This window comes from Fusarium tjaetaba (assembly GCF_013396195.1).
Source record: "Fusarium tjaetaba strain NRRL 66243 chromosome Unknown NRRL66243_c0000055, whole genome shotgun sequence".
In the NCBI taxonomy this organism is placed as follows: domain Eukaryota; kingdom Fungi; phylum Ascomycota; class Sordariomycetes; order Hypocreales; family Nectriaceae; genus Fusarium; species Fusarium tjaetaba.
The window spans coordinates 1,222-28,768 of record NW_023501251.1 but is presented as its reverse complement, the minus strand read 5'-3'; the positions used below and the strand labels follow the sequence as shown (position 1 = coordinate 28,768).

The 27,547-nt window shown below is 48.2% G+C and overlaps 9 protein-coding genes across 9 annotated transcripts; 4 read left to right on the top strand and 5 right to left on the bottom strand.

The window, feature by feature from the left end:
• Positions 1 to 269: 269 nt before the first annotated feature.
• On the bottom strand, positions 270 to 1,352 carry FTJAE_2682 (NAD dependent epimerase dehydratase family; the record flags this gene model as incomplete). Its single annotated transcript, XM_037348900.1, has 1 exon — positions 270 to 1,352. One exon carries the CDS (start codon positions 1,350 to 1,352, stop codon positions 270 to 272), a length of 1,083 nt encoding a protein of 360 aa, XP_037210218.1.
• Positions 1,353 to 3,144: 1,792 nt separating this feature from the next.
• On the bottom strand, positions 3,145 to 4,328 carry FTJAE_2681 (uncharacterized protein; the record flags this gene model as incomplete). The annotated part of the gene is made up of 3 exons (XM_037348899.1): positions 3,145 to 3,723; positions 3,780 to 3,892; positions 4,040 to 4,328. 3 exons carry the CDS (start codon positions 4,326 to 4,328, stop codon positions 3,145 to 3,147), a joined length of 981 nt encoding a protein of 326 aa, XP_037210217.1.
• Positions 4,329 to 10,624: 6,296 nt separating this feature from the next.
• FTJAE_2679 (major facilitator superfamily transporter) lies at positions 10,625 to 12,241 on the top strand (the record flags this gene model as incomplete). The annotated part of the gene is made up of 2 exons (XM_037348897.1): positions 10,625 to 12,163; positions 12,215 to 12,241. The coding sequence occupies 2 exons, from the start codon at positions 10,625 to 10,627 to the stop codon at positions 12,239 to 12,241; spliced, it is 1,566 nt and encodes a 521-aa protein (XP_037210216.1).
• A 382-nt stretch (positions 12,242 to 12,623) lies between these two features.
• FTJAE_2678 (alpha beta-hydrolase) lies at positions 12,624 to 14,347 on the bottom strand (the record flags this gene model as incomplete). The annotated part of the gene is made up of 3 exons (XM_037348896.1): positions 12,624 to 12,632; positions 12,687 to 13,888; positions 13,945 to 14,347. The coding sequence occupies 3 exons, from the start codon at positions 14,345 to 14,347 to the stop codon at positions 12,624 to 12,626; spliced, it is 1,614 nt and encodes a 537-aa protein (XP_037210215.1).
• A 1,555-nt stretch (positions 14,348 to 15,902) lies between these two features.
• FTJAE_2677 (cytochrome P450 monooxygenase) lies at positions 15,903 to 17,934 on the top strand (the record flags this gene model as incomplete). The annotated part of the gene is made up of 4 exons (XM_037348895.1): positions 15,903 to 15,951; positions 16,462 to 16,946; positions 17,009 to 17,619; positions 17,676 to 17,934. 4 exons carry the CDS (start codon positions 15,903 to 15,905, stop codon positions 17,932 to 17,934), a joined length of 1,404 nt encoding a protein of 467 aa, XP_037210214.1.
• A 2,239-nt stretch (positions 17,935 to 20,173) lies between these two features.
• On the bottom strand, positions 20,174 to 20,775 carry FTJAE_2676 (duf1348-domain protein; the record flags this gene model as incomplete). The annotated part of the gene is made up of 3 exons (XM_037348894.1): positions 20,174 to 20,343; positions 20,460 to 20,670; positions 20,713 to 20,775. 3 exons carry the CDS (start codon positions 20,773 to 20,775, stop codon positions 20,174 to 20,176), a joined length of 444 nt encoding a protein of 147 aa, XP_037210213.1.
• A 1,936-nt stretch (positions 20,776 to 22,711) lies between these two features.
• On the top strand, positions 22,712 to 23,323 carry FTJAE_2675 (cyanate hydratase; the record flags this gene model as incomplete). The annotated part of the gene is made up of 3 exons (XM_037348893.1): positions 22,712 to 22,744; positions 22,803 to 23,242; positions 23,302 to 23,323. 3 exons carry the CDS (start codon positions 22,712 to 22,714, stop codon positions 23,321 to 23,323), a joined length of 495 nt encoding a protein of 164 aa, XP_037210212.1.
• Positions 23,324 to 23,611: 288 nt separating this feature from the next.
• On the bottom strand, positions 23,612 to 25,501 carry FTJAE_2674 (uncharacterized protein; the record flags this gene model as incomplete). The annotated part of the gene is made up of 1 exon (XM_037348892.1): positions 23,612 to 25,501. The coding sequence occupies one exon, from the start codon at positions 25,499 to 25,501 to the stop codon at positions 23,612 to 23,614; it is 1,890 nt and encodes a 629-aa protein (XP_037210211.1).
• Positions 25,502 to 26,079: 578 nt separating this feature from the next.
• Positions 26,080 to 27,036, top strand: FTJAE_2673 (NAD(P)-binding domain protein; the record flags this gene model as incomplete). Its single annotated transcript, XM_037348891.1, has 1 exon — positions 26,080 to 27,036. One exon carries the CDS (start codon positions 26,080 to 26,082, stop codon positions 27,034 to 27,036), a length of 957 nt encoding a protein of 318 aa, XP_037210210.1.
• Between the last annotated feature and the right edge of the window lie 511 nt (positions 27,037 to 27,547).

Sequence of the window (27,547 nt, the reverse complement as noted above, 5' to 3'; positions counted from 1 at the left end):
TATATTTTAGCTATTATCGATAAAATATTAAGTACTTAAAGAAAAGGTTAGCCTTTAAGTAAGCCTATTAAGTAAAGGTAAGTAAATAATGCTAAAAAAAAATGAAATAGCTAAATAAATAAAAGTAAAGGCTTTGTTAAGTAATTTAAATAATAATAAAAAATATAAATAGTTTAATATAGCTACTAGCTTTATAAAATCTATTTTCTTAAGTATAATAAATATTACTATTACTACCATTATTACTACTAATAAAGCCCCTTCCTGCGCTAAATGCTAGACTTTACTATAGTTTTAATATCATCCCGAACTGATGATTCCCATACTTCTTCTCCCTTTAACGGAACCCATCCTAACTTTCGGGCAACGCTAGCCACGGTTCGTGCATTGCTGTTTAATATCTGTGCCGCCAACATCGTCAAGTCCCCCATAGAGTCAGAAAAGCCTATGAGCGGCACTAAAGTCTTTGCCGCTTCCTCTAAGCTGATATGAGCGACTGTGTTGCTTAACAAAGCACCCTCTTCATAGCCAGCATTCGCCACGAGTTTCATAAATTCGAGCCACGAATGCTGTCCATTTCCATTGAACACAATCCCTTTTTTCCCTGTTGGCAAAGCCTTCCCTTCTCTTTCTAGGATCTCCTGCACAAGAAGACGATACAGTTCAGCTAGATCCTCAACGTGCACATGATCCCATACTCCTGCTCCATCATCCACCACGACTGCGCGTCCTAGCTTTATCATGGCCTTCATAAACACAAGATGCATACTGGTATTGTGAAACAACCCGGTTCCATTCCCATAGATGATGGGACACATGAGCACAATCGTTTTGACACCTAACTCAAGACCTGTGTCAATGACGTCCAGCTCAACGGTACGCTGCGGGTAGGGTCCCAAAGACTCTTTCTCCTTTTCGAAGGTGTAAACATCATCGGCAATGTCGTCAAGTTGACGACCATCGGCGTTCGCAATCACCAGATCAGCAATATTGGATGTGCCGGAGGTGTGAATCATCCAGACATCATGTCCGGTAACTGCCTTTCGCTGCGCCAAACCGCGAAGAAGAGCCTTTGTCGATGGAGAGTGATAGCTCAAGGTGGTATTTATTACAACGTCATGTTGTGCAGCGACCGCCGTTGTGGCTTCCAGGTCATCGAGGCCTTCATAGAGGACTGGCTTTACCCGGTGACCATAGGTGGCTGAGAGGAGAGATGCGCGGTCAGGACCACGCATCAAGCAGGTGACGGGGCCTGATTGAAGAGATGGTGAGCGGAGAAGTGCTGCCAGGACGCTGCCCCCGATAAAACCCGTTGCACCAGTGAGGAGAATATTCTTGTTGTCGGATGCCATTTTGCGTGACGGTTCAAGTAGACAGCGGGAAGGTTAGATATAAAGAAGTGCGATATAAATGCTTATCCGGTAGTGAAGCTCTCAAAGTGTTACATATAGAGGGCGTTAGAGAGATTGGGGATAAATTCACGTTCTATATAGCAGACCGGTTACCTTTTATATCTCGAGCTGGGCAGATTGGAGTCAGGCAGAGTGAAATCGTTGCCCCACATGATAGAGGCGGACTTGGTTAGCAATCGCTGCACTCCGCAGCTGTAGAGGCGGACTTGATTAGCAATCACTATGAACGTCCCCACTCCGCCACTAATACGACGTAGTCCTCCGCTTGCTTAAGTTGGCGACTCCTGAGGTAGAGAGAAAGTGGAGGTATTGTGGGGTGAATGCTTTGAGAGAGTAAGTCTCTAGGGTGCAATGAGGGACGCCGGCCTCTCGTGACTTTGGTAGGAGCGTGAGAAGTCGAATTTCGTCACTGTTCTCATCTAAGGGGTGATAAAGTCTGCTCATCTCCGAGGACGAGGATTCTTGGGGAGCGGGCTGCAATGACTTTCTGGTCTTGAACTTCGCTTTCTCAAATAAGCTAGACGCCATCTTGACTAATAATAGTGCACATCGGCCTTGTTGTGCGATAGATGTGACGGTGCCAAGTGCGTGCGGGGAGGCCTCAACAGCTGAAAAGGATCCCTGTAACCAGGCGCAGCCTGTCCAGTCATGGCATGCCATACTGAGACATTTGCTTCGACAGGAACTTCACAATCTGACGTAAGAAAAGTCTGTAAAAGCCTGGTTTCGTATAGCAATTGAATGCAAAATTCATATAGGACATTGGATTGTGACTTCTGTGGATGCTGGTACCTGTAGAGATCTGCTTAGGTGAGAGGCTTGTGTTGCCAGGAACTCGACTATTGGAGCTCAGAAGCTTTTATAAAAACTCTGAGCAATACTATAATGGGATGTAATTGATCCTGAGGACCACGGTGTAGTTTCTGATTGTGCGCAGTACCGTTCAAGCTTTCGCGGGTTGACGAGGTATGGGGCTTGACTGGGGGGGAATTAAAATACCAGGAACTCGGCCATTTGTGATCGGAAAAATCTATAAAAAGCTGGCTTCGTGTTGCGGCAGCTCGGTCAACAATCTGAGACTATTCGTCAATTTATTTGTGGTATTGCAGTAGTTGTCAATTGTGACCTCCCCTCAGCTCAACGGAGTCACATTGCCATTTTCCAGGTAAAGCTGCAACTCGCGCAATTATCCCTTGAATTCTCTATAAATTGTGTATTTAGATATTTAATCAAGCTGGAAGCTGTGCCGGCGATCAGAACCCTTCATCCGCATGTAGATTGTGCCCATCCCGCCGCTTGTCATTTCCCATAAAGTAGTTGATGGGCGTTGATGATGGAGGCGTGCAGACACCAGGATCTCAACCCTGAGGGATCGGAAGAATTGTAAAGCATTTGGTGTATACCGAGTATGGTATCAGGAGTAGTCTTGCCAATTACAACACCTCATTTGGGTTGAGGCTGCTTATTTCCCGGTCCTTTGTTGTTGACAATCCAGATCGTGCTCAATGCCCGGTAACATGTTGGCGTGTGTCCCAAGGCGCAATTGGTTAATAATTGTGATATCAGGTCATTTCACATGTCGAGTTCGGGACATGAGAAGCATGTGCATGATCAAAAGACCAAAAAACACCGCCCAGTTTCATTGCCGCCAGTATCAACACCCAGTAAACACCCCAGGAAAAAAACCCAAACGCCAGACAACCACGCCAAACACATGTCCACAGACAGACAACTACTCCAGGTCCAACATCCCCTTCCAAGCACCAACATCCTCCTCCCGCAGAGTGGCCAAACCATCAGGCCCATACTCCACCATCCCAAGGTACACATCGCACCGCTCCTTTTCCAACCTCAGGTCACGGACAGACTGTTCCAGGGTCGCTTTCTCAGCGCCCACCATCACCAACTTCTCCTCAACACGCTTGAACTTTCTCTGCTCCTCCTGAGCAGCCGCCACCACTCCCTCAGCAGTTTGAGCATCCCGGGATGCTTTGTCGAGCTCGCTTCGAGCCGTTTCCAGGGCTTGGACATGGTAGGTTGGCGCATCGGGCAGCGCCAATTCCTGGTACCCGTCCACGTATCGCTGGTGCTTGGTGACCAGGACCGAGGAGGCTGTGAGGCGAGCTGAGGCCTCCTTGATGCTCTCCTGGAGCGCGCTGGAATAGACATTGGCGATTTGTCGTTGCAGGGCAACGACCCGGGGTTCGATCTCGTCCAGGAGTGTTTTTGCCTCATTGAGGCGGTCCTCAGCAGCAGCCGACTTCTCTCTGAGGATGGAGATGTGCTCCGAGCGCACTAGCTCTTCGCGGTTCTACTATCATGTCAGGAATTGAATGGAATTGTCAAGTCGAATGGGTGGTCACATACGGTGGTGGTGTCTGGGCTGGAAGAGGCCCTTGGTTCTAGGTTCTTGAACGAGCGCCGTTTGCGGCGCGAGGCTTCTGTGTCACTCGCATAGCTAGGTCGCTTCTGAGGGTTTCCTAGTATACTATTAGCGTTTGAGCATTCCTATATGCTTTTTGATAAGGGATAATACTTACGGTTGGGGGGATCTTCATGCTAGGAAGACTCTCTCTCATCTGCCCGAGAAGACAACCTCCTGCTACCACGGGTAGCCGATTTCTCACTCAGCCACCGATCTGCTTGAGTGCACGCCTCCTGGTTGAGGCCACCACACGACTCTGCATTGTCCTTGAACCAAGCCACCACGTCGTCAACCGTGGTGTCAGCCTTTGTGCTGGCTGAGGAGATGATCTTGGCCAGGGACACCAAGACGTTCTTGCTCCAGGACCGAGGGACAGCATCGGCAAAGAGTTGACTGGGCCACATGCCCGAAACAGAGCGGATCTGCAGAGCGCTGGCGGGCGACGAGCGGTAGAGAACAGGGACATCGATTTGAGGGGACGGGGAAGACATCGCGAAGGGAAATTTGGTGTTGACGAGACGGGACGAAAAAAAGGGCGAGACGGGATGAAAACGGCGCGGGAGTCGGTATTCAATAGATTGAACCGAGGGCTTAAAAACGGCGGGAAACGCGCAGGGAAATCGAGAGGCTGATGATGGAGTTGAAGAGAGGGAAAACTTACAAAGACTTGCGTGACGACTGAGTTATACGTCGAGGGCAGTACCGATCAAAGGGGAAAGAGGTAGAAGCAGAGTTTTCAACCCGCAGGAAATAATCAATCAAGACTCGCAAAATAAATTATAAACTCATTGGCCAGTTCTCTATATATTAGTCAATAAGTAGCTTGATCTTTATCGTCATTGAACCTCTGATGGTTGAGTTCCTGGCGTCCTAATATCTCGGTGATGCTGCTGGTGGCATGAGACTTGGGATCTCAGACAGCGGCTGCGACCTTCAATACCAGGATCTCTACGAATAATGGACTCAGACTCAAATAACTAACAGAATGTGTTATTTAGCCCTCAGCGACAACTAAGACAATGCAAGCCAATTGAATCAATGTCGATGTGGCCTGCAATATCGCCCGTCAATGTGGGAGGTTGATGTGTTAGACTCCCAGCGCCTGAATTTAGAGCGTATCCACTAACTTAAGCGCTAGAGCAAGCTAACGAACGTTAATCCGCGTGCACCGGGATTACATCCAGCAAAGAATAGAGGACCATTTAAAAAGCTTTTACATGGCCAGAATGAATAAACGACATAGGATTCAATAGCATAAGTATGTCACTTCAAGATTGAGTCGCTGGCGTGCACTCTTCATCGTAGCTGTTAAGCTGAACGAAGTCCACCAAGTTTAGCGTGTCAACCACCAGGCGAACACCTCACACTCAATCACCAGGAACTCAGCCATCAAGGGGCGACTGATGATGCAAAGCTTGACAATATAGTCAGAGTACCCAAGCGACACAGGAATCAATTACATAAGTATACCACTTCAAGATCGGGCTGTTGTCGCGGACTCTTCTTTATCAAAGTCAAGGTGAACGAACCCCGACCAAGTTTAGCGCGTTGACCGCGAACCGAGCACGTCACATTTGATTACCAGGAACTCAACTATTGAGCCGTAACTTATAATGCAAAATTTGACAATATGATCAGATCATCCATGCGACACAGGAATCAATTGTAAAAGGACGTCACTTGAAAACTGGATTGTTGGTGCAGACTGTTCAAAATGGTAATTAAGGTGCAGTTCGCCCCATGAAGTTGGCCGTGTTTACTACCAGGAGAGAACTTATATCACCAGGAACTCAACCATCCAGTAGTCAATAACAATAAAAAACACTATACCGTGGTCAGGGTATATAAGCGACACAGCATTCAATTGAAAGACTATTTTATTCAAAGGCTGTGGTGACGGCGTGGACTGATCCATCCCGCCAACTTGTTTGAACGCTCGTCGCACCAAAACTTTAGCGGCTTGACCGCTATGGCTCAGTGGGCCACTGACGTGAAATATTTGGCATCACCAGGAACGCAGCTAAAAACGATACTGATGAATTGAAATGGCATGCGCGAGTTCTCTATATGATAGTGCGACAAAGAATCCGAGGTTTCAATTGATTCAGTTCCAGGTTGGAGCGGTGGTGGACGTTTTCATCAGTTGGGATGCACACACCAAGTTTTAGCGCCCATATCACCTACCATCTCGTAAGCTGTTGCATTCCGCCATCACCGGGAACACAACCAAAATAACATTTGCAATTCAAAACACTATGCACAAATACCCTATGTAGCTGTGCGACACAGATCTGAAAGTTTTAATTGATTCGGGGCAAAGTTGGAGTGGTAGCGGGCGGGCAGCTTTCATCAAGCTCGCATATCTTAAGACCATCCACTGTTGAGCCGCGTGACACAACAGGCGGAGGAACAGAGTGATACGCGATTTCAACGGGATGGAGACCACAATCAAGTCCAGTGACAGAAAGAACGGCATATATATGATCTTTATATCTGGAAATGCCCAGAATTAATAAACTGACTTGTGCCTCTGATTGTAGAGATGCTCCCAATTTGCTGACGTTACTGAGCCTACTCCAAGAGCCCAAATGGATGTCCACCTTACCATTAAGCAAGATCTTGTACTACCAGGAAATCACGTATACAGCATGGATTCTCCAAGAAGTATTGACTAAAAATGTTTATCTTTGTCATGCGACGCAGGTTCACAATTAAGATATATTCTTTTTGAGTTATGTTTCTCCAGTATGGTGGCAGGCCTGTCAATCATAAGTGGACCGGCATGCAGGATGAGAACGCATCTCCAATTGAACCACATCGTCGCGTCGATAGTTGAGGATATGGTAATTAATCGCAAAGTTTCTAGCTCCGTGATGATGTTAGCCACGCCTTGATGCGACAACTGATGATGAATGTCCTGGCTATGGCGGTAATGGTCCCAGAAAGCGCTACACAATGTGACCAAACCTTGAAAAGGAAGCCTAATTGAATCACCTTGTCGCAACAAAATGTCAAGACAAGTTCCGGAAACGCGTAGATTTGTGCTTTCTTATGATCCTACATATAAGTCAGGGCTATAGCCGCTTTATAGATTTCCTGCTTATATTATGCAAATGATTCTTCTCCTCATGTTAGCCGGCGTTCTCGGTCTGTAGCGATGAAATTTACATCTGCCTGAATATTCAGAATACCCAAATACCTCTTATTAGTTCCCGTTCACCTCTAACATACATGTGCTAAACTACTAAGCTCTTCTGCTTCCTTGTATTTTCCTTGTTTCTTATATACCCTGATCAAGTCATCTGCGGAATGAACCGTATTGGGATGCTTCTTTCCAAGTTTCGTTTTACTCATTTCTAACACCTGAGCCCCTAGTTCTTCAGCCTCCTTCAACCGCCCTTGATCTTCGTATATCAAAGCCAAGTTAGACTTATCCTGGATCGTAGATGGATGTTCTTCTCCTAGTAGTCTCGTTCCTATATTTACCACTTGAATCGCCAGGACCTCGGCCTCATACTGACGCCCTTGATAAGTGTACAGAGACAATAGCCTATTCATGTTAAGTAGCGTTCGGGTATGCTCGTCCCCAAAGCCTATTCTAGTTAACTCCAAAGCTTGTCGTATTAGTTCCTCGGCATCTCCTATTCGTCCAAGGCGAGTATATATCAACCCCAGGTTGGATTTGTGCAACAGGGTCTCGGGATCCTCTGGACCAAGTAACCTTGTGCTTATCCATAGTGCTTGAACCTCAAGTGCTTCAGCCTCTTGATACCGATTTTGAAATATGTATGTCGTCGAAAGGCGGCTCATGCTGACCAGAGTTGATAGATGTCCTTCCCCTAAAATCGCCTTCTTAGAGTTCAATGTCAGGTTAAGGAGTTCCTCAGCCTCATGATAGAGTCCCTGGTGGAGGCGAAGTCGTCCTAGAAGATCCAAAGCATGAAGTGTCATTTCGCTTGCATCTCCTGTTGCTTTTCGATAGCCTTCAACTGCCCTGTGGATTATCGCTTCTGCGGATTCGTATTTCCTTTCTTCTATGAATACTTGAGCCAGCCTGGTCAATATACTCAGGGTTTGAATATGTTCAGCTCCGTAAGAAGCCTCTACCGTGTATAGTTCTTGTAAACACTCTTCTTCAGCTTGCTTGTAATTAGGTTGCTGGGGCATTAATGCAGAACTAGAATATGGATGAAAAAGGTGTGGGACTGGCGGATAAGAAGCTGACGTTTGAGCTGAAAGACTCTGATAGGTAGGGGCCGGACTATGTAGAGTAAAAGTGCTCCCATAACTCGGGATTAGCCTCTGGACGGTGGATGTAGGAGAAAATGCCATTGGGCCCCCAGTCACTGTAGTGACACGCCGCCCCTCCAAATCCATTTCTGAGAAAGCTGGACTGTTGGCTGTAGAACCTCTTTCAGAAATGGTTCGACAGTCCACGGCAGAAGGGGTAGCTTTCGCGTATCCTATCAGCTCTACTGCATATGATACTTGGTAAGCAATAACTTACATGCTGCAGGACTAGGAATATATAATTGTGTTTGAGAAATGTCATGTCTGTTCATCCATCGATCGATCTTGCATGGTTCGACTTCCCTGCCTCTGACTTTGAAGATTTGCTCTCTTTTATCACTTTCAAGGATCTTCCTCCGTTGTCGCTTTTTGACAATAGCAGCCATTTCTGGTGGCTTGATGTTCTTGTCCTTCCCCCAGTGGGTTATTCGCGTCCGATACTGACGTATCCTGTATCGTAATCAAGTTAGCAGAGTTTTGAACCTATCTTTCCTTGGAAAAAAACAGGCATACTCAGCAATAAACCCAAATTCCTTCTCTAACATTTTTCTAATCTCACTGAGAGGCTTCTTTTGGATGTCATGGAGTTCAAGGACTCGTGCTTTGTACGGCTCCCAGTCCTTGGCGCGGAGAGTTGGAGCTTTCTTCCTTCGACGCCTTGGAGGAGGGGCCGCGGCTCCGGCTCCGACATTGATGACAGGGGAGTCACCATGACTTCCGTGAAGAATACATCCTTGTGATAGAATAGATGGAATGGAGGCGTTCCGCTGGTCTGCAACGGATTGCTCGTCCAGAGCTTGGTTTTGCGGAGTTAAGCCATCAGGCTCCAGGTTCATGTCCTGTACATTGAGTGGGTTGAAGTCGAAGAAGATCAAAGAATTCATGCTCATATAAATTGTCCCCAAAGGAGAGAAAGTATTTAGGTAGTGAAGGAAAGAGAAAGAAAGGGTTGGAGACCGCCGCTTCGAGTCGGAGGAGATGCAATAAATATAAGAAAATTACTGTGACAAGAAGCTGAGAGGGCGCAAAAGTCCTATTTTTGGCCATAACGAAACCTGAACCAATAAACGGTGAATCGCCCAGCGTAAGCCGCCTCATTGCATTTCGCAAAAGTACTATTTCACACTGAGCGCCACAAAACACCTGTTTTTCAGTACGTACACCACGCCACAAAAATAATACCTGCAGCTTTAGTCCAATTATTGAGACCATCTGCAAAAGTACTATTCCAGCCTTGACAGTGGTATCAGTTTGCCGCCAACAGGGGTAGAGTTATTTTTCGTGATGACCAATAATAGCCGAGTCCTACAGTCCAAAATCGATTCTAACAATTACTTACTTTTCTCTGCTGTGCAGAGACCGAACTAGATCCCACCTGTCGTATCGTCTACTTTTATCCGTTACATCGATTCGTCTACGTGCTCCTCTAAACGATCGATTTAGAAGCCCTCCCACTGCTGCTTGATAGACATCATTAATGTGTCTATTGAATCAAATTAGCTTTATGCGTTTCTGATTTAGGATGACACTGTTTCTGTTGACGCTGGATTGCAGTAGGGTAGCTTTACCCGGATGCATGCATCCTTGGGGCGATAAGGTTGAGGTGAAGAGAGGCTTCAGTCTCAACACAAAGGCATAACAAAAACAGCAGAATTGGAAATATGCTCATTTGCCTTGTTGCCATCGTTGAGATTATGTGGTATTTATTTATTTATTGCTATCCTGTACTGAATGTTTAGTCCTGCGATATCTGAAACGAGGCGCATGGATCTGCACAGCCATCTGTGGCGTGAGTGCTCTTAAGAGACTACCATCTTTTCCGAAGATATACCGCTTATCGATAAACACCACAACAGCCTGCACGGGCCTCGATTAGCCAGTATCGCTCACTGCTCGTGAGTTCCACCAAGATTGAACGAATAACAGTATCGTGAAAGTGTCGGCTTGTTTATCTGGCAGACAGGGTTCCACTCAGTGAGTGATATCGGAAAGACATCAAAAAACGATTCCCCGCAAGGAGGAGGTATGTCGGTCCTTACATCTAGAACCCGATCAACCTGAGTCCTGTTGGTGGCTGAAGACTAGCTTGGTCGAATGACCCGATAGGGCAGTTGCAGCCTAACGCGTAGATATGTTGATAGCAGCACGGTCAGGCATGCGTTTGAGCTGTTTGGTTGGTATCTTTGACCAATCATCGTTACCTCAACACGTAAAGTGGGTATCCAGACGCAATCAAGAGAGTTACATCAGTGGGTTGCGATAGGGGCGTTCACCTTGATTACGCCTGGTAAGTGTACAGTTGCCGCATGGTACCTCGGAACCGTTGTGATGTTAGTTCCGCGTTGATCGTACTGAGCGTTTACAACTTGGATATAAAGCACCCTTTCGTAGCTCTCACCGTAGACCTCGCCAAGCTACAGCTCCATCCTCCAAGACCAACATCTGCCTCACGCTGCATTCTTTTACTCGCATCACCCTCAGAAATAAATCCCTAGCCATGGCCGAGAAGACGTCACAGCTAGCTGTTGCTGAGAAAAAACAGTCTCCTCTCCCTAGCAAGTTGGGCAAGGAGGACACTGATAGTGAGAGCATTGTGGCCGGTGAGAATTCCAGTACCGACGAGTCCGAGTTATTCCTTCAGCAACATGGATTCACAACCGAGTATCTCAATGAACTTGTATTGGACAGCGAGAAGAACAAGCGACTGGTGAAGAAAGTCGATATGGTGCTTTTGCCATTGATGGCCGGCACCTACGTCCTCCAGTTCATCGACAAACAAGCTCTCTCATACTCTGCCGTCTTCGACCTCCTAGATGATACCGGCACCACCCTCAAGCAGTATAGCTGGTTTGGTAGCATCTTCTACCTCGCCTACCTGGTTGCTGAATACCCATGGTCCTTCCTTGCGCAGAAGACTCTGATGGGCAAGGTCGTTGCTGGTTGCATTATTGCTTGGGGGAGTATAATGATGATCACTGCTGCTAGCAGCAACTTCGCTGGCCTTGCAGTATGCAGATTCTTCCTTGGCATATTCGAAGCCCCTATTACTCCAGTTTTCATGATGATCGTTGGCATGTGGTATACCCGGCAAGAGCAGCCTTTCCGCGCTGGCGTCTTTTACAGTTGCAACGGCATCGGCCTCATGCTTGGTGGACTCCTCAGCTTCGCCATTGGTCAAATTGACGGATTCAAAGTCTGGAAGGCCATTTTTATTATTTGTGGTGGCATCACAGTTCTTTTTGGGGGCCTTATGCTTTGGAAGCTGCCCGACAACATCTTGCGGGCCAAGGGCTTCAGCTTGGAGGAAAAAGCCTTGCTTATCGGTCGCGCCAGGCTGGCCAAGACTGGTGTGCTGAACCGCACTATCAAGTGGGCTCAGGTCTGGGAGTGTCTGGTGGACCCTCAAATCTGGCTTCTGATCATCTTCGTCTTGGTCAACGAGGTAATCAATGGAGGTGTTTCCAATTTCGGCTCTTTGATCATCAAGGGTCTAGTTGACGATGCACTTCTCAGCGTTGTTTTGGGCATTCCACAAGGTGCTTTTCAATGTTTCTGGATCCTTTCCGGAACTTGGCTGGCATCGAGGTACCAGAACATGCGGACTGTTATCATGGCTGTGTATAACATCCCTACAATGCTTGGTCTTTGTTTGATCTGGAAGCTTGACCGTGAGAGCCAGAAAATTGGACTTCTCTTCGGATACTACATGGTAACAGCATACGTGACTTCACTTGTGTTGGCCTTGCAAATGCCGTCTTCTAATCTTGGAGGCTATACAAAGCGCGTTACCGGTACTGCACTGGTATTTGCCGCTTACTGTGCTGGCAATGTTATCGGCCCACACGCCTTTCTTGCCCGCGAGGCTCCCATCTACCAAACTGGTGTTATCGTCATGCTAGCTTGTAGTGTGGCCCAGGTGGTGTTGGCTGTTATGTTGCGATACCTCCTGATCCTGAGGAACAGGAAGCGTGATCATGCTGCGGCCGAGTCTGTTCAGACGCCAGAGGATACAAGCGCCGACGTGACTGACTTTAATGTGAGTGCACCAGAAAGTACATATTGCGGGCAATTTAACTAACCAAAGCAGAATCCCCATTTCAGATACGTTCTGTAAGAGGTGGAGGCCAATAGGACTCACGGGTCGGATGGGCTGAATGAACTTTACGGCGGGGAATGCTTTGTAGTATTCAAAACAGCTTTGAAGTACATGGATACAATTCTTTACAGTTGAAGATCGTCAGGAACTAGCTTTCTCACTTTTATATATTGTATGTTCGTGATTTGTGATTTTGGGACATAAGGTACATACGTGAGAGATCATGGGGCATGTCATCTCTCAGCGATATCTCTGGAAAGGAACTTGCAGAAAATTACAAATCATGGAACCCAGCCGAACTAACACAGAAGCTCTGACATAGTAGTATTCCTCTAATTTCTGTCAGTCGGAATAAGCTCTCAGCCACAAGTCTCAACCGCAAATAAGTAGTATTCCTCATTCAAGCCCGCTGCGGACGTGTTTAAGCTAGATCTAACTGTGACTTTATCATCACGTTCCATACTTCAAGGCCCTTATCTAGATTTGCGTCCTCCATATTCTCAACTTTTCCCTCAGCCTTTAGTTCTTTAATCATATTCAAGCCAGTAGCACCCCAAGCTGGCTTATCTCCACACAAGTACTGATAGAATGGGTTCAGCCACTCGCTTACCAGGTCAAGATCAGCTTGCTCATATCCGGCCCGGCGTCCACAGGCCCACCAGATAGGGATATCAGAGGCATGACACATGCCAATATTCGGCTGGAGCCAGTTGTCCAGCGCCTTGGCACGCCATGAGATCCTGTACCTCAAGACACGTTCTTCAGGCATGGTCTTGAGCAATGAGGCGGCGAAGCCACGAATCGTAGCATGAACTTGACAGTCGCCGATGATGATTGATCCGATGTCGGCCCACTCATCCTTGTTGGACCCTGTTGTGGGAAGAGTGTAGTACTGCAGAAGGGCTTTGGTCACTTTTTCTGGGTAGTAGTTGCTCAGTTGCACCACAAGGCTATCGTAATCGGAAGCTGGGTTGACCATGCGGTAGAGAGTTGCTTCATCAGCGACCTCTCCTAGCATTACATCCACGCCTTGATTCGCTAGAAGTTTGCCAAATTCCCCAGAGTTGATGTCAGCCAAGAAGCTGGCGTTAACAAAGTCTCCATCTGTGCCAGCTCGGAAGGTATGTCGCTTCATTCGATGTACGGCCTTGATCAGCGTACCTGATGGTACCTGTCGCAAAGCATCAACTTTTCCTTGGGGAGAAAGGCCGATCGGTATACCGCACTCTGTAAGTAGCTCATCTACCTGGGCTTCGAGTGCAGGAGAAGACACATCGTTCGGCTGAACTCCAACCGCATTCGAGTGCAAGTAGACCCTTTTGATCAACCGATCGGCCTTGTTTGGACGTCTGACGTCATAGTTCAGTTGGAAGATAGATGAATATGCACCTGCAGATAGACCTCCTACGGAAATATTCTCAGAGTTCCCGCCAAACTCAGTGATGTTCGCATATGTCCACTCGAGGGCGGCACGCTGGTCCCAAAACCCATAGTTTCCTGGGGCGTGGGCCGCGCTGTCTTGCTGGAGGCCAGAGAAAGACATGAAGCCAAACAGATTGAGTCGATAAGCAGGAGCTACAATAATGCGAGGGAATTCCTGCATGAGATAAATTGGATCATGCATGTTCATGTGGTTCGCATCACCAACTTGAAGCCAGCCACCATCTGTCCCACATAGTCAGTAAAGCAATCGACCAAGGCCGTGTTACGCGTGAACTTACGGATGTAGAACTGGACTGGCCAGCCATCGGGCGGTGGGCTCTGAGCAGGTACCCAAATGTTGACGTATAGGCAATCCTCGTCAAAGACAGTTTCTGGCTCTGGAACGCGATCAGGGTTCAGCACCTCTGCCGCTCCATGTTTGTAATGAGGTTGGGGGCAGACGGGGGGAAATCTCGTGTAATCGCCCGCAACGCCATCTGCATCGTCGTATGAAAAGTCCGTCGGGAGCTTTTCTGGGCGACGCCACCTCCGATCACCAGTAGGTGGCAGAGCGTATGGAACACGGGTGAAGCGATAATAAGCTAGCTTTTGTGTGGCATTGTCAATCCTTTGGACGCCTTTAAGCTTTCCCTTGCTTGTAGTGTGCACGATTGGCTTATCAGTTGACAGCGTTGCGCCCATTGTAAAGATTGCTGCTGGCGATGTTGTGAGGAGCAGGGTTGTTCCATTCAAGGCTGGAGAGAAGTATCGTTTTGATGGTCACTCGGAATATGCATTCCGAATCGGAAATATACCTTCTCGGTAAGAACTACTGAATCAAGATGTTGAGGAGAAGTGTTCCTTGCGATTAGCGCCCTTTAGCGACTGTGTTGCACCTTGCATAGATAGCTGTCGGCCCCTACTTCTACAATCCGAGCGACCTCCACCATGTGACCTTTACAACGCAACTCTGAACCATGCACTCACTGCGATTTCTCTCGTGAAATCTGACATTCTCTGAAGATCACATCTGGAGATTGCAGCATGCAGCAAAGCTGTCGAACGAACATGATGGTGCCTCTAGACTCAGGAATGTATCATACATAATTAGGAGTCGCGCTGCCTCCAAGCCAGAGCATACCACTCATCAGAACAAAAACACACCATGAAGGGAGTAACGCCTTGCACAGAAGAACCTTCTCTCGAAGCTTAGGGGCTGCTAGGGGACAGTAGCTCACATGTTTCGCCGCCAAGCCCTGAACACTTTAGAGAGAAACCCCTCCTTGTTACTCGGGATCAAGACAATATACGATTTATAATCCACTTCTGCAACGTACGCTGATTCGCATCAAGCGCTGTCCCTAATGTTGATCTAGAACAATGTGGGATCAAGTCAGATATGCAGATCTCTTCTTAAAAGCAGGGACCGAGCAGACAATCCTCCTAGTGAAAGTTGGAGCAACGGCCTGCAATACCCGATGTGTTCCTGTTTGATGTCTGGTGTCTATGCGCCATCCGTGGCCTCTCCATCGCCGGTGCGAATGACCAGTAGATCATGGTGTCTATGCTGGTTTTATGTAACATTCATAATGTTCCAGAGACGTTCAAACCACGAGTCGGTATATCTGTCTCAAAATGCAGCAATCTCCCTCGTTTCAGACAGGGGTCGTGGTTTGTTTTGCCTTGTTTAAGCAGTAGAAGTCTGATCAACTAGCTACCAGCCTTAAAGCTTTTGATAATCCCTCGCTATGACGTTGAATTGTACTGTCTCCACGACACGTAGCCTATCTCCAAATCTCGACGAAGGGTCTGTGGCGTCAACTTGATAAAATCTGTGGGACTAATTTGGAGAAGCAATCCCTCAAAATTCCACTTTAGCTCTCTTGCTCATAAGAAACTCAGAACCAACCAAGTAAGAAACCCGCCAGCTTGTCATTCAAGAACTGATTCCTCTCATGGAAATACGTCACTGGCTCCAGAGCGGCTGAACAGCGGCAGACGATCCGTTATGTGCCCCAAGACGTCTCCATTCAGTGTTCCAAGTGTACGCTGCTGGAATCTGAGATCAAACGACAGATAAGTGGAGTACCCTTGAGGGGTTCGCATAGTAGTGAGTTGAGACTAACAACAGTTTGACGAATTATACACTTCCTGAGTAGTGTTCGGGTGTGGAGTACGGCAAGCCGAGAATTACTAATCATGCCATGGTTCATGAATATCCACGACTTGCCGACCACTCGGCACAGACATATCCGTTATGGATTGGGGGAATCTAATGTTCTACAACTGGCTTGTCGCAACAACGGGTAAGAGGATAGATATTAATATATATAACCCAAATTCCTTCTGCGACCAGTCGGTGCATGAGTTTCCAGGTATTGTAGTTTAGCTGGCAGGATACTGAAATCGGCGATTCGGCTTCTTATAAAGTTCCAGCGGGGTAAACTAACTAAAGAATCGGGAAGTGGAGAACATATGTTTCCCGATTGCCTTACCCCATGCATACGCTGCCAGGCTGGACTAGAACTATAAAGGGACTGGAAGGAAGTGTAGACTGAGGTCAATGTATGTAGTGGGAAATCTATAACTGAAGCTTATATAATTTCCAGAAAAAGCCTATAAAAGGTCAACAGCAAAATGCAGATTGACTTTCTGCAGACAAACACGATGCTGATGCTTTTCAGCATCTTGTCAGTAGTGTGGCTAGTTAAGGTGGTGACCCTGACCATAACCTGCAAACGCCCATGACCCCATCGCTGACAGATTTCTTCAGGTGGTTCAGCGAGCATATTTTACTCCCTTACGTGGCATACCAGGGCCATTTTACGCCAAGTTCACTCATCTGGTGCTAAAGAAGCACATCCTTCGAGGTCGAAGAATGTACTACATCCATGAACTTCATGCAAAATATGGCCCAGTAGTACGCGTGACACCTGATGAAATCGACATCGCCGACCCTGCGGCCTTCAAGGAGATTCACCGTATTGGCGGTGGGTATTTGAAAACCGACTGGTATGAGTCTTTTCGCAAAGGAGATTGCCACGATGTATTCTCCATGACAGATCCCAAAGAGCACGCCCGACGAAGAAAGCTGTTTGCGCCGCTCTTCAGCAACTCAGCGCTGATGAAAAACTGGTACCCCGTCATTAGGGATAAGGTAGCGGTGGCAATTCGCAAGATCAAGCAGGACGCAGCTCAAACAGGCGATGCTGACATCTTTAAATGGTGGACATTCATGTCTGCGGATGTCATCTCACATCTCTCATTTGGGGAGCCGCTCGGAATGCTTGATCATGAGAAGGTATGGCACCGAGAACACAACAACTCAGGTCTTTGTACAGGATACTGATATACAATACATAGAAAACCGAGAGCATGCAAAAGATTGAGGATGCCACCAAGTTCGGGTTGGTTTCATCTGAGCTACCGCTACTATGCTCCATCCTTAGATGGATCCCAATCGATGTGGTACAGAACTTGATCAATGCCGACGATGAAGTCCAGAAGCACGCAGAGGAGACAATGAAGCACGTTCGCAACAGTGGCATAGGCGCAGCCAACATATTCTCGAGGCTAGTTGCCGAAAGCGAAAAGGACAGTGAGGCGCTGACTGATTACCAATTGGCGTTTGAGGCCGGAGGCTTCATCGTGGCCGGCTCCGGGACTACTGCCGTAACACTGACCTACCTAGTCTGGGCCGTCCTCTCAAACCCCGATATTCAGGCCAAGATAGAAGCAGAGGTCGCAGCATTGCAACCCGATTATACAGATGCCGATCTTGAAACTCTTCCCTATCTATCTGCCTTGATTCAGGAAACTCTTCGTTTGTACTCTGCTGCACCGGGAGCAATTCCTCGAAGGGTGCCCAAGGGGGGTGCAACGCTGGCGGGCTATTTCATACCTGAAGGTATCACAGTCAGCACTCAAGCCTATACGTTTCATCGGGACAGTAATATATATCCTGAGCCAGAGAAGTAAGTATTCCATACAAAATCCCGTGAAAATAGACTCCCGGTACTAACTATGCCAGATTTATGCCCGAGAGGTTCATCTCGCCCACAGGGGAATACAGATCGCCTGAAGGCGTATTTGCAGCATTTGGTGCGGGCTCTCGTACTTGCTTGGGGGTTCATCTAGCACTTATAGAGCTCCGACATGGCGTTGCGGTTTTCTTCCGCGAATGCAAGGGCGCCCAGCTGTCCACTCGAACAACGCCTGAATCTATGGAAATGGTTAACTATTTCCTCGTCAGCCCAAAGGCAGAGCAATGTTGGATTAAGCTTCATTAAGCATCAAGCTAAAATATAATAAGTTAAAACTTGTTATCACAAATGGTTATTATTTTAATACAGACTAAGAAGGAGCACCAGCTTACCTTAGGTACTCCTGAACTACTACCGGGGTCCTGCCACTTATCCAGGACGCCCCAGCTCATCATACTATAATACCTGTCTAAATGGAAGCACCAACAATAGATCAGGCTCCGAACGAAGAGGCAATGGACCTTGATTTATGGATTTCTTTGCTCTAGAGTACATCAAGTAAGAGGTCCAATCCCGGAGCTCCGAGCCGCAACTCTCCGAGTACCGGTGCCCCCGGAAAGAGAAGAGCGAAGGCTTCTAGTTCATTTTAACAGTATCCATACCCGGAACCCGGCTTCCCAGATTTCGGGATTCCTCTATATCTCGCTCCCCTATCCACGGAATGAGAGAAAACAGTCTGACAGGTTCCTTGAGTGCTACGTTCCGTTAGAGACTTGTACCTATCATTGTTCTAGATCTGTCAAATATAGCCATCATGGGACGAGGCTTTCCATCTGCAACCGGAGCTTTGATTTGCAACCCAAAGTGTAACAACAAACTTCAGCCTATTGCCGCTTGTGACCAGGCGAAGGCCAATCTCGAACAATTGTTCTCAAGATACTGCAGGTAGTATCACAACAATCACAAAGCAGAGGTCATTTCCTCTCCTCACAAAGCCGTGATTCTCCGTGCGGCCGTCATGTCACTGAATTCAAGCCTCGGGCCTCAAGCGTCGAAGGTCCACTGTAGGAGTGCCATCACGGAACTCAGAAAATCGTGGTTGGGCTGCTGGACTTGAGTTTGTTGAGATCCGTCCTTCGAAGATTAAGTTTCGGGATTACGCCGTCGGAGCTGAAACATCGGGATTCAATTACTGGACTTCACCACTGCAACTATTTCCCAACAAAATCAGTATTAGGAGAGTTTAAATTACCGAGACAAGTTATAGCTGCCTTCACTTTGTGAAAGAATAATCACTATGCCGTAGAAGAAGATGGTCCCATTAGTATTGCCTTCTGTCCAGAAACCCTAGTATGAATTTACGAAGATATAGACCTGTTAGGTAGTTCTTTTTTATTCCAGCCTTCGAGTTACAGAGAATACTCCTCCGTCCTTTTCCCGTGTTGCTGGTAAGCTATCAAGGCCGTTGCCGGCACCGACGAAGCTTCAAGACGGGATTCTGTAGCCATTAATCAGTCATCGTGGTATCGATGTCTAAGTTATAGACTAGAAGTGTTATTTACAGTTAAGACTTGTGGCTGTGAGCTTATTCCGGCAGAGATAACCTAGTTTGCTTTTGGATATCTCGGCGCATCAGGCCGACCCCTACCACGTCCGGGTTGCAACCGCAGAAGATTCGGTATCTGAGTGATCCAAAGACGCCTGGATCTTCTAAGTCCGCCTTAAAGGTATGCAGGAATTCGTCTACACGCAGTCGGCTGTCCGGCCGGTAGGATAGGCTTTAAAACTTGAAACGAGCTCACTTTTAGACCTTACTCTCGTCGAATAAGAACTCTACTCAAGCTTGCATCTGCTGCAGAGGCCCTTAATATGTGATTGAAAACTCTGTATGCTAGACAGGGAACGATATTATTCGGATATAATCCTGACATGTAGGCATCTCTTACAGTAAAGATCAATGATAATAACTGCTGACAATTAACTTGCGCAGAATTAGCGAGTTTTATTTGCATTGAAAACTTGACTTCCTATGTGCAACGGTGAAGCAGTGCCTGCGAGTGCGAATGAGCCAACCTGGCATTGTGCTAACGAGTGAGCGATCCTAGGTGGAACCGAACTCTGACACTCGAATTGTTCCAGGTTGACTACGATTGTCACCAGGCAACGAAGAACATACAAACTTATGATCGTTGGGCCACCAATAGCTTGGTGCTTGGGTTACCTGCAGGGCTGCATAGTGCTGATACGATTGTAAGCCCCCTGTGGAGTAAAATCCCCCCTAGCTGGTCGGAGAAACAAAAACCCCTACCTCTGCGTCTCTATTTTTAGACTCGTTCGATATCCGAGTCAGACAGACTCGGCCGAAGATGGTTTATATTATAATAGCATATACCATTTTCCCATTATCAGCAACCTTCAGTATATCCATCCATATGCTAATCTTGAATCAAAATCAGTCGTGATAGATAGGAATAAGGCATATGCACGGATTAAGAAAATCCGAAATTCAACAAGACTCATCATACTATTTACACGTTTGCTAGATCTACCAATGCTTCTCTGCAATGTCAACGGTATTAACATCGACACCATCAACGAACCAACGCTCTCCCTCGGTAATCTTCACATCGTTGCCACTCATCTGCCTCTTTCGCATGAGCCCATTGTCTGCAAAAGTCCAGTCCTCAAGTCCGTAGGTCCTCCACCATTGCCCGGCTGCATCAGTCCATTCATACCAGAACTGCACCGCAATCTGTAGAGACTTGTCAGAATAGGATTCTCTTTGTTACACGCCGACAGGTAGACGACCGCAGTCCCTGCACTTCATAAACTTGCCTTGTTGTCAGTGAATGCAAAGAGCTCCTTTCGGAGCTTGTAGTTAGACTCCTTCTCCCACTTCTTTGTGAGGAATTCTTGGATCGCATCGCGGCCCTGAAGGAAGTGGTCACGATTACGCCAGATGGAGTCGGGCGTGTACGCCAATTCAACCTTTGCAGGATCTCTGTACCCAGCGTAAGCGAGGGACCATTCGCATCCTGTAGTCTTAACTTAATGGCTGTTCCATCCGTCTTGCGCAGCCTTGACCTTGATTTGTGCCGTTTCGAGTGTGAAAGGAGGGCAAGGTGGCCTGGTCTCCTGGTTGCTCATCTTGAAGATGTTTCTGATTCTGCCTGACTTGATGTGTGTGACTTGATGCCTTTGCTTGAATGTGCTATTTGATGCGTGTGAATCGACTGAGTAAACAAGTCTCGGACGAGCCGAGATATATTTATATTAGTAGACTCGGTAGATCAAACGTCAGTCTAGCATTAGTACCTCAGCTATTCCTCCGTCTTACTTATCGCCGCCGCCCGCCGCCCGCCGCCTGCTGCCCCACCAATCCCACTTAGGTATCCCACGTAGCGGCTGGCCGGCCCCAACCCTGAATCATGCTACGCCTTGTCAGAGACACGGGTATCCACGAGAAGAATGTAAGCGCGAAATAAGTAGAGGTCACCCAACGGTGGTTTTGTTACTGACTACAAGCCCTTCATTCCTCTGGTAGTAATCATTACGCAGCTCGGCCGTCCTCGGCACGATAATATTTCTGAAAATAGTAACGATATGATCTAAAGCTGAATAATCCCTATAAGGGCGTATCAAGTTTCTTCTTGGATTGACAAATCCCTGACAGAGACTAAGAGTGGTACGGTTAGTTATATACAGGGTGCCCATGCTCATCCTACTCGCTACTCCGATGTTTCACCAGCATCGGATTCCTGACCTTCTGGACTATATGTTGCCAGCCCTGCTAATGCAGTAGGCTGGATATATCTGTATCTCCATTAAACTTCTATCTCTATTTATCATTCTAATGCAGAGTATGCTATATTTAAGATTTACTTCCTCTAAGGAATAAGGATACTTGCAAAGCAGTCCACAGTAATGAAGGCTAGTATCTAGACTATACATGGTATATTAATAACTTATCTCGACAACTCCCTTTACCTCGATATTGGGGTTCTCTTTATGAATAACCTCAAGGAATGCCCACCCGGCAGCGTTAAACCATACTCAAAGCGATAACAATCCGTACCTCCACCAAGCTAATGAATCGCTACTACAGCGCATAAGCCATACATAACCCACTCTTAACGGTCAAAAAGAAGAAGCAGTCATGGTGTTGGGGGTTCCTTGTAATTGCATGTCATCTCTCGCGACTGAGTAATTCCGGTAAGCGGCGATGTCGTCGGCCGCTCTGCCAAAGCTCCTGTCGGCTTTCGGAGATGGTGACATCTCAAAGTCTGCAAAGATGCAAGCGCCGCATCGGATCCTACAGGGATCAAGTGGGAGACAAGGACTGCCGTGTGGGATGGGTAGATTTTTTTCACTTACTCGGAGACAGTAAGCTAATTTCTACGCTCGCAAAGTATTACCTTGAGAACTTAGCTCGACAATGTCCAATGGCTTACACAATAGTGCAGTCGTAAGGCTTGCCCATGTCGCCATTCGTGTCTGCGATAAATTCCTCGACCATGTGACTGGAGTCGGTGGGGCAAGGGTTCAACATCTCCACCTCCGTTCCCACCGAGATCCCCGACATCGACACTAACCAGAAACAGAGATAATGCGGCGAAATAATGCGGCGAGATAACGGATCAGCGGCGAGCGGGCACCTGTTTTTCGGATCCTTATACGACTCAAGTTTGGGGCCGCGGAGAAAGCATGCCCTCATCCTCGAAGTCACCCACTCGGAGAACCTTCGGGACCATATCTGGGACCAAGTCAGAGCAAGGGAGCTGTTGTTCCTTATCATCGATAACGTTCATTCATTGCGTATAATGTACCATCATTGATGCTTCACCTATGAGGGAGCGCACACAAATCCTCGGTCGCCTCGGCATGCGCCGCAGCAAGAAGCGACTTACGACGGACTGTAAAATACCAGGCATCATCCGTTTCTCCCATCTCTCACTCATCAAGGCCTCTACCATCACAATCAACATAACAAATACCTGATACTCCTCGTCCCAGTCAACTACTCTTCCTCGCTACTCAACAAGCAGCAAACAATTGTCACTCGATATCTTTTACATCCCTCACAATGCCCTGCGAAGCTCGACTTGCAACTCTCGACGTATGTTCTCTCATCCCGTGGACAGACGCCGCAAGAAGACTCTAACTTTAGTGACTAGCCGCTCATCGCAGAGAGGGTTCCACCTCACTGTGCGGCGTTGTTCGAGGCCAAGCAGGCAAAAGGCCTAACTTTTGAGGCTATCGCCAAGCATCTTGGGCGCAGCGAAGTAGCATGCGCCGCACTGTTCTATGCTCAAACTACTGCTACGGACGAGGACATCAAGAAGCTCTCCCAGCTCCTCGACCTACCACTGCCAATGCTAACCAGGGCTATGGCCGTATTCCCTAACCGTGGTCACTCAGGCCCTATGCCTCCTGTTGAGCCGCTTATCTACCGCCTATACGAGGTTGTCCAGAACTACGGCTATGCATACAAGGCTATCCTTAATGAGAAATTCGGCGACGGTATTATGAGCGCTATTCGCTTTGGCACCAAGGTCGAGAAAGATATTGACGAGGAGGGTAACCCCTGGGTTGTAATTACGATGCGAGGAAAATGGTAAGTCCCCGTACCAATGACGTTCTAGAAAGGGCTTGTGTCTAACTGCAACCTGTCAGGCTCCCTTCCAACCGATTCTAGGATGGAGGCGGGTGGAATAGTAGCTTAGGATATGGTGAATGATACGAAAGCTTGCGGCAAGGGAATCCATCATAGTTCCGGTTATAGTTCTTCAGATTCTGCACCAACGTGTTCACATCACAGATCGGCATGGTACTGAAGCTAGGGGTACGCGCACCAGCTTTAAATATCAGGTCTTTCTTAGATTACTTCTAGCGCTAAAGAAAATAATCGCATTCTAGATTAATCTAACCAAACTTATTCGACTACTACCTGTCTCTTCTAGTGACATATTGGTGCTGCTAGTTATTAATTGTTGTAGTTATTAAAGGTAAACATCTGGGTCCAGTAAAAGCTGAAATCGATGTCAGATATAGATGACCAATCACCACCGAGCTCTCCTTCGAGACTTTCGGAAGAGTAGCTAAGATCAAAAGGATTCGCGCTAAACTCGACAGTGCCAAACGGAGGATTCGTGGGCTGTTGCTGTGGCGATTCCTGGCGTTCACCTAATCCTTCCAGATGGGTTCTTTCTAGGCCTTGTGATAGGGAAATAGTGACCCTGCCGAAATACGGTAAGACAACGTTATACTTTTCTGGACCAGTGTAGGTGCCCCGTGCCGCCTGTGTAAGGAGGTCCAGCACCTCAGCGGCCTGGCTAGCGACCTTACACTGCATCACGCTTGCTGTACGCCGCAAGCACATAGTCAGTGCGTTAATAAGTGGCCAGTCCTGGTCGACGTTATTGCCATCGCTCGACCGCTTGCCTGATGTAAGTGACAGGAGGCGGATAAGCAGTGTGATTCCAGCACTAAAAGCTTGAAAATCAAGCGACTCGCATATGACAAACAGACCCTTACTGCAGCTCCTCAGCCCGAGATAAGCGGCTATCAAGCTCCTCGAGGCATCGACAGCTGATACGCGACTGTACTCATACCCATCGTCGGCGCTGAGCATAAAGGGCAGGTGTAGCATCTTGGTGACGAGAAAGAACTGCACCTTAAGTGCTTGCTGGATATACAGCTGCGTGAACGGCTGGTCCTGTTGTGGAGGTTCGTCCCACCAGCTATCAGGCATAAGGGCCCGGCATGCCTCAAGCTTGTGACTGATCTGCATAGTGACTAGATAGCTTGGCTGCGGACTCTGGTTCCTAGCCACGACAGCCGCGGCGAGGCTCTGAACTCTGTGCAGGAGCACATGGAGCGGGTTATTGCCGTTGCTTCCGCTGCTGTTATACTCGGGGATGGGGATAGTGCTCGGCAAGCCTAGGATCAGAGCCAAGGTGGTCTCGAGACGCCATATCTCATTCCATATAGCTGCTTCGCGGCCTTGTCCTCTTTCTTCTGTGGCACGATGAAGACGCAGGAGCAGCGCCTCATCCGTGGCCCGACGGACGATAAGCCAGGCCTGGCGTGGCCTGCCCATGTCTACATAGATCCTCTGCTGGATAAGCTGGGCTTCAATGTCGTCTAATGTGTTATTCGTCCTAGTCGCCGATGTAAGCAGTTTGCTGGCTGTTTTTAAGTATAACGCAAGAAGGGCTTCGTGTGATAATTCGCAGTGTGACAGCTGCAGTGTCTTTGGCGCTTGTTGAATACAAAGTGACAGCCAGAGCCAGGCCTTGGCTGCGATGCTGGGACTGCTGGACCTTGCCATGCGAGACAGGAACTCAGCGGCATATCTAACTCCACTGGCTTGGAGAATGGGCATATTCGGAGGCAGGGCGCCGTACTGCCAGGGTGGCCAGATGGGCCAATATTGCTCCGTTGCCGCGAGGACCATCAATAGATCGTCATCATGCAGCATCGGAAACCATGGCAAATTGACGGGGTCGTTGGCTTTGTTTCTTGTGATTGGCTCGGGGTAATTAGACTGCAGTTCTTCTGTCATGCTGGCCGCCTTGACAAGGGTGAGCAGCGGCGCATCCTGGAAGCCAAAGGCTTTACAGGCTATGCCGGACTCGTCGGGCGTTGTAGTATGGGTAACGATCTCAACATCGGCCATTGAATCCGTCTCGGCGCCAGCATGACTTTTCATGCTGAACGTCGTGGATGGCCCCGCTGGCAGTGGCTCTGTGACCGATGGAGATGTCCCTGTCATGGCCAAACTAGCCCAGATGTCGTGCACGTTGGTTTCGATTTCGGCGAGCCGCTGGTTCAGTCGCGCTTCTCCCGGGGGTGACGAGTCCCCCAGCGACATGGTGTCCTGCGCTGCTGGCTGCTGAGCGAGGCATGGAATGCTTCGCAGAGCACATTGCTGGCATGGTGGTCGGCGTGGCTCGGTCGGAAATACACATCGGACTTTTCGCCTTCGACACTGGGCACAGCTTCGCGTGCCTAAGCGCATTGGCTTGGGGTGAAGACCTTGCGACATTATTTTTATTATTCAATCAACAGACTGTACCTGAGGAAAAAGTCGTGTATAGAATAGAGATGGAATGTTGTGACGTGCGGGCTTGCGCGAGCTAAATCGCATCAGTTCGGCCGAGCCCGCACGAAAGTGGGGCTTTGTCCGGGCTCCGACGGGATCGCACTAACATTTGATGTATCAAGCGTCCGTTTGAAGGCCATGCTGGCCAAGCAGCCACAAGTGATGGCAACGACAGTGCAGAGGCTTTTACTGTGACTCGGGTTATTCTATATAAAAGGCCAGGCTATTACCACTCTTCATCAAGTGTAGTCTTTCCTTGCTAAGCCAGAAGCATCTACAACAGCAGCAATCTACCACCAGACATCTACTGCCAGTATTGCAGGCAAGGCCTCGCCAAGGAAATACCCATGGAACATTTAATCGCGCTTGTCACTGGAGCCACATCAGGCCTTGGTTATGCAGCAGCCCTCGCCCTTGCTGCAGACGGCTGGCAAGAGGTCATCATCACCGGACGCAGACTGGCTCGAGCCCAGGAAACGGCTGCTCAGCTCGCAAAAGAAGCAGGAAAACATGTCTTTACACCACTAGAGCTGGATCTGAATGAATCGGCAAGTACTCAATCCGCCGTCGCCGAGCTCGTCAAGCGAGGTACACCGATCAATTTCCTCCTCCTTAATGCAGGGTTAGTCGGAGGCAACAAGCGCGTGCTTACTACCGCAGGCGTCGAAGCTACTCAGGCCCCGCTAATCGGTCATCATCAACTGGCTGTTGGGCTCCTCAACGCCAACCTGCTGAGCTCCGAGGCGCGGATTGTTGTTTCTGGTGCAGAACCTGCCCGAGGGGATATGCCCCTCTTCAGCTTCACAGACGTCGCCGCCTTAGCAGCCCAACACCACCAGGGTGACCGAGCCGCTGCCATTCAAGCAATTCTGCGAAGTGGAAGGGGTGTCAAGTACGCTGCCAATCGGGCGTATGCCGATGCAAAGCTCATAATCGTTTGGTGGGTTGCTGCCCTGGCACGTCAATTACCCTCTGGCATGGCCGTATACGCTGTATCGCCCGGCAGTGCGCCAGACACCCAGGCGTCGCGTAACGCCGGACTGGCCATAAAGTGGGTGGTGCTTCCCGTACTGAAGCTTATCCCTGGCATGTCGCAGACTCCTGAGACTGCTGCGAGGCGGTACCTCGAGGCATATCAGTTTGGGACTGACGTTTCAGGGCTATTCTACGCCTCACCACCCAAGAAGGTCACTGGCCCGATCGAAGCAATGCAGCATCCGCACTTGCACGATCGCGATAACCAAGAGGCGGCGTGGAAGGCTGTTGTCAAGGTCTCCGGTATTAACATAATGAATACGAAGTAATGTCTTTTTGAGGGTAATGCCACCAGGATAGATTAGTCATGTTTACCTCATAGTAGCCATCCTCATTTATATTATTAGGATCTCATTCGCTGTCGCTAGTTTCGCTCAGAAACATGTTTTCTATTGAGCTGCTGTCCCTTTCTCCCCCACGACGCTTGTGGCAATAGTTCATCAGCAACAGTTAATACTGACATTAGTGGTGATGGAATCCGATTACAAGCATTACCGCAAACAGCGGTCCCTTTTTGGTCGTGTTGGCTTGGCATCCACAGAGTGTCTGAGCGTCTTCTTAATACGTATGTTATAACAGTAATTAGACTTGTTGAATGTGATGAAATCAGGCACACCGTGAACTTTTCACGTCGATCAATCCCAGACATGCTGCGGAAACGAGAGATTAAGGAGGTTATGGATCATACTCTAGCAGCCTTTGATGTCATTGAAGCATTCTCGCACTTAACATTCGCTTAACTGTGCCTTTTGGAAGCAACAGATCCAGCTTATTGTCAAG